The sequence below is a fragment of the Cryptomeria japonica genome, chromosome 4 (assembly GCF_030272615.1).
Source record: "Cryptomeria japonica chromosome 4, Sugi_1.0, whole genome shotgun sequence".
NCBI lineage: Eukaryota > Viridiplantae > Streptophyta > Pinopsida > Cupressales > Cupressaceae > Cryptomeria > Cryptomeria japonica.
In genome coordinates, this window is record NC_081408.1 from 691873362 (window position 1) to 691878888 (window position 5527).

General features: G+C 34.4%; 1 protein-coding gene across 1 annotated transcript; it reads left to right on the forward strand.

Annotated features, from left to right (window-relative positions):
- Window positions 1-2263: 2263 nt before the first annotated feature.
- Window positions 2264-5264, forward strand: LOC131041598 (protein RADIALIS-like 5). Its single transcript, XM_057974735.2, has 2 exons — window positions 2264-3575; window positions 4820-5264. Exon 1 carries the CDS (start codon window positions 3290-3292, stop codon window positions 3539-3541), a length of 252 nt encoding a protein of 83 aa, XP_057830718.1. The 5' UTR covers window positions 2264-3289; the 3' UTR covers window positions 3542-3575; window positions 4820-5264.
- Window positions 5265-5527: the final 263 nt, after the last annotated feature.

The following is a 5527-nucleotide window of genomic DNA, read 5'->3' on the forward strand; positions in this document are numbered from 1 at the left end:
CTAAATGAAGATACCACCTGCTATCTAAATTATCATAATAATGAGAAGTTTCCCAACATCATTGATCTTTATCCTTGCATTTAACTTCTTTGGACCAGACAAATGTATCGAATGCATTGCCTCTATCAAAGATGTGCTTCATGTTTACAGAAGCACTTAGAAGAATCTCTCTTGTGCAACTTGCGTAGGAAGATAAATGCTTGAAGTGACCATACTCTCATCTACTTTAGAGGAGGTTCATTTCCTTTCAAATGGATCTAATCATTTGATGGTATCTTTCTACTTTGCTCCAAATTTATTTGGAAAAGTTGTTCTTTTCTCATGATGAGATATACAGCCCATGGACATTTATTCCTTCTGAGATTGGTCACCTCAACATTAGATAATGATTTAAGCTAGAGATGAAAGGGGGCATTGGAATGTTAAAATGTCCTGTAAGGTGTCTTTGGTGTGTCCAGTCCAATTTGGGTATAAAGCAACTCGTCTAGATTCTAAGAGAGGTATCAGCTTAATTCAGCTTTACTGATATGCTGAGGTACTAAAAATAGACAACATACATATTGATATCCACAATATCACACTGTCTTGCACTTTATTGCTTAGAGAAAACTATGCAGCAGACCAATTGTCCTACATTCAACAGTCAGATCCACTCCCATATGCTAGCAGGGTATTTGCTACAATTGATGGGTTAAATCAGGATGGAGACTCTTGCAGTTGATAACTTTTATTCTTTTAATAAATTAAATCAGGATGGAGATGCTGGCAGTTGATAACTTTACTCTTTTAATAAATTTTATGCATTCTGATAATAGATCATGGAGTATGATTTGAATTGTTGATGCTTGTAGGGGACGTTTCCAAGATTTAGAGAATTTTTCCCCACAGCACCATCACTTCCGCCATCTTTGTCAAGGATGCTGCTGGGTTGCTTGTTATATGGCAGATGTCATTACATACTGAAGGATGCTGCTGGGTTGCTTGTTATATGGCAGATGTCATTACATACTGATTGCAACGTTTAACTTTGTAAAAACTAATTGACGGGGTACTCGTAGAGATGTTATATTGTAGATTTCAATTCACCTCTATTTTATATCAGCGCTACCCCAACCACCGCTTTTCCGCCATCCCCCTCTGTCCCCAAATTTAAGTCCTTGGTCTCCCAGTCTCTAAAACCCATCCCACATCTTCCTATCCCCCCTCAGAAACTCCGTAGAACATTGTAAATAAGATAATTAAGATAATTAATATTAACAATTTGGCTAACTCAAACCTGCCCAAATATCCTTTTTTAGGACAATCTAGATTTGTTGAGGATAATAAAGACATGAGTAATGGCTTCCTTTAGTCTACAGCCAAATCTGCCTTAGACAATTGGCAAGCTAGAAAGTGAACTAATATGAAAAGAACAGTCTTTGTGACTCATGATACAATGTTTCTGGACGCCTGATTCGAAAAGAGTGGAGAGAAATATATTCTGTAAGGTGGGTGTGATTCTCATTGACCAGGATAATAGAATAAATAGAATAAACGATGATAATGATGGCCAGAGTCCTTGTGTTCAACGGAAGTAACATCATAGAAAATACTCACACATTATTACTCCCTAGAAACATTCAGTGTATATCGAGAAGATGGAGACCGGTGAAAAGTGAGATCAGCCAGTATAATATTTACAAGCTTAATTAGTTATGATTGTTAGTTCTGTTTAAATAATATATTTTAAGAATTTATTTGTTTTGGTGGTTCAATTTAGATCACATTAATAAACAAATATATTTAAAAAAAAGCCAATATAATTTTAGATGAACCATCTAAAGAAATCAATACTTAATATATTATTTAAATCCAACTATACCTACTATGTGCCAACCATTATAATCTCAAAATATAACAATGATAGAAAGCAGCTTCAAAGGTTTCTCTAAAGAGACTAAAACTAGCTGGTACAGAAAATTCTCCTGTTTATTCTAAGGTACACAAACCCACAAACCCAGGCTTTGTGCTTGGGTGGGTGTAAAGTACTAAGTAGTAAGCATATTTCCGGCTGAAAAATATCATATTTATTCAGAAGGTACAGAAACACAAATTTTATGCCTAGGGATTTCTAAAGTATAGCATATTTCCAACACCTTTGAATGAGTTGGGAACATACCTTATACCATGAATTAGAGACCTCGCAACAAGAAAACCGACCATGGATTCTCTTAGACATTTAAAACTATCGAGACAGTTTACAAGCTATGAAATCCATTTATCAAATAGCCAATTGAATGACTCTCATAGGCAATTATTATCATTATGTATATTTCAGTCTTTGTGTTTGATAAAGGGAAATTCTGTTCATGGATTCTGCTGAATAACCAGTCTTATTCATCTTTTGGTTTCCATAGATTTATTGTTCTTTTTGGTATTCTCTTAAAAATTCCAACAAGTGGGATTGGGTCTGGTACAAGAACCTTATGTGATAAAGCATTAGGTCATGAGATCCACTCTCAGTCCATATGATATTGGAAGACAGTTCATATGATATTGGAAGACGTGTCACACCAACATCATGTTAAAAAATTTACTGAATACATTACAATTTATTAAAAAATTATCCTATTACTACAGTCTTAATTTTTTTTTTCAACAAATAGCTGATTATTACAAAACCTAACCTCCACTCTATTTATAGGAACACCCCAGATAGCTCCCCTGTATCCAACAACCACCAAAGCTTCAACTTCTGGTTTTTAAGCAATCTAGCCTAGTTTGTCCTTAGTTTGTGTCGATTTCATTGTCTGTCAAACCATTTGAAGCTGTTGGGTTTTATTTATCAATCCACTTTCATAGCTTTGAGGGTTTTGACCCTTCAGAACATCCTTAACTGCAGTTTTTCTAGAGAATTTCATCCCACATGTTTTCTTTCAGAAGTTACCAATTGTCCCATTTGTTCTGCACATTCTACTGAATTTCCTCACTGGGTATTTAGTTCAATTGAGTTCTTCACCTCTGTATTTGCTCCTGTAGTATATTAAAGAATTGGGCACTCCACTTTTACTGTAATTTTATTGTCCTGCTGGAGGTTAAGAGTATTTGGATGATTTGCTGCTGGTAGTTGTCTAGGATTGCTTTGAATATTCTTTTACTTTCGACCAGTTAGACTTGTGTGTCCATTGTCTTTTAGAAGCTCTATTAAAAAAATTGTTACTGAAAGGTTGGCATAGCACATACAAGTGCAATATATTGTTCCTCTGAATCAGTCCTGAGTTTGTTTGGCTGAAAGCTTGAATTCGGCAATATGGCCAGTCATCAAAGTTCTTCATCTGAGGGAAACACTTCTTCAACTTGGACATCCAAGCAAAATAAATTGTTTGAGAGGGCCATAGCCATCTATGACAAAGACACTCCTGACCGTTGGCAAAAGGTGGCTGCGATGGTTGATGGGAAATCTCCAGAGGAAGTCAAAAGGCATTATGAGATTCTGTTAGACGACTTGACTGGCATTGAATCAGGCAAAGTGCCTTCCCCCAAATACAAATCTTCTGGTTGATTTTTCTGGTTGATTTTTCAAACAAGGAAAACAGGTATGTTTAGTAGCTCTATTTTTAGTAAGCATCTTATTTTTTTCGCTAGTAATATGGGTCGGGTAAGTTTAAACAGCGTATTCTAAGCTTTGATTTGTTTAGGTGGTTCATCTGAAATCAAACTAGCTTATCTAATAAGACCCACCTATAAATGTCATTTCAGATGAACAATCTAAATAAGTTAAAAATTAGAATATTTTGTTTAAGCCAAAATATAAGTACTTAAACATCTGTATATGTTTCAAAACATTTTCTACTTTAATTCCAAGTATTGGGAACTTATTAAACTGTTAAGCTGGGCCTCACTGTTCCATGGAATGTGTCCCCTCAAAAAATCCTGTATCCCATGTACTGGGACATTTCCTAGACTTGGGGACTTGGGAAAAATGTCCCCCCACAGTACCACCACCTCTGCCATCTCCGCCAGGGATGCCACTGAGTCACTCCCATATGGTACATGTCATTACATACTGGTTGCAATTTTAACTTTGTGAAAACTAGTTTACCTTTCATAAGACACTCACAAAGATGATATGTTGCAGATTTTGCTGAAGATTTTAATTCACCTCAATTTGTATATCAGTACCACCTTCCAACCACCACTCAGCCATCCCCTCGCTGTCCTCAAATTTAGACCCTTGACCCCATCCCTGCATCCCTGCACATCCCCAATCAAAATACTCCTTAGAACTATGAGATTATCTATATCACAGCCCTCTTCATTGTAAGATAATGTTAGTACTTTGGCTTTATGAAAATTTCTTATTTTAACTATTCTTATCATTCTACATTGTTTTGAAAAGCGAGTGACACTGTTGTGTAGACCATGCAAAACCTTTAGAGTAACTCCTTAGATCCCCATTTCTATAGTCTTTCTGTATTTTGGATATCTTCTCAAACTTGTTAGAGACTGTCTATTATTGGGTCACCTTATTTTGATTTTCTTTTAAAGTCATTTAAGCTATCTGTTATGAAAGTATGAGTCTTAGGCTGAACCTCTTCAGCTAAGAGCCAAAGATTAAGGACTATCCATTCCATTAAATTCGTTCACCATAGATGATGGCCTCATTCCTTTATGATGTCAGAGCCTCGTATTCCATAAAACTTGATACATAATAAACTCATTAAAAACTTTTCTATTTCACTAATAAACAAAAAAATCCATTAAATTAATTTGATTTTTTCATTATTTATAATGATTTACTAATTCTCCCTTTTACACTGATCATACAAATCTTATGCAGACAATATATGGTATGAATCTACAACGGAGCTCCTGAATTAAAGTTTACCTATTATTACTCCTACTACTAAATTCTACAAGGAGATAGCAGAAGATAACTTAGAAGTTGTTCAGAAGCATAGCATAACAAAATGACTGGGCACCTGTGAATACTTTCCATGATAAATATAATATAGAAATACCTGTAACAGTCATATATACTTAAATAAAAGGAGGAAGACTCAAGTTATATAAGAATTTGGGTGCTCTCCCCTCTTCAATTTCTGTTAAAAAACAAATAGTACTACAAGTTCTATATACAGGATGTGAAGGTGGTGATATATGAGAGCCAGTATTTATAGAGAAATAGCCTAATATGTATTTTTATTATAAAACATGTCTTAAATATGAAATGGATTCATATATTACTTTTGAGAGGTTATGAAAAAACTGAAAAAACTAGCAATTGCATTTTAGTGGGTAATGGATATGTGGAAGAAATTTTTGATAGTTTTGAAATTGTATGGATAATAGTATAATATTTGACATAAAATACAATATAATGTGGATTGGGCTTTACTTTTAATTGGAAGGAATGCAGTTATAAATAATTGTTTCTTTTGTGTAGGTAAATGAAATAGAATTGATTTTATTAGAAAAAAAGAGTAATATAATAATTTTGTTATATATATGTGTGTGTGGCGTGCGTGCGTGCTTAAATAGAAAATAT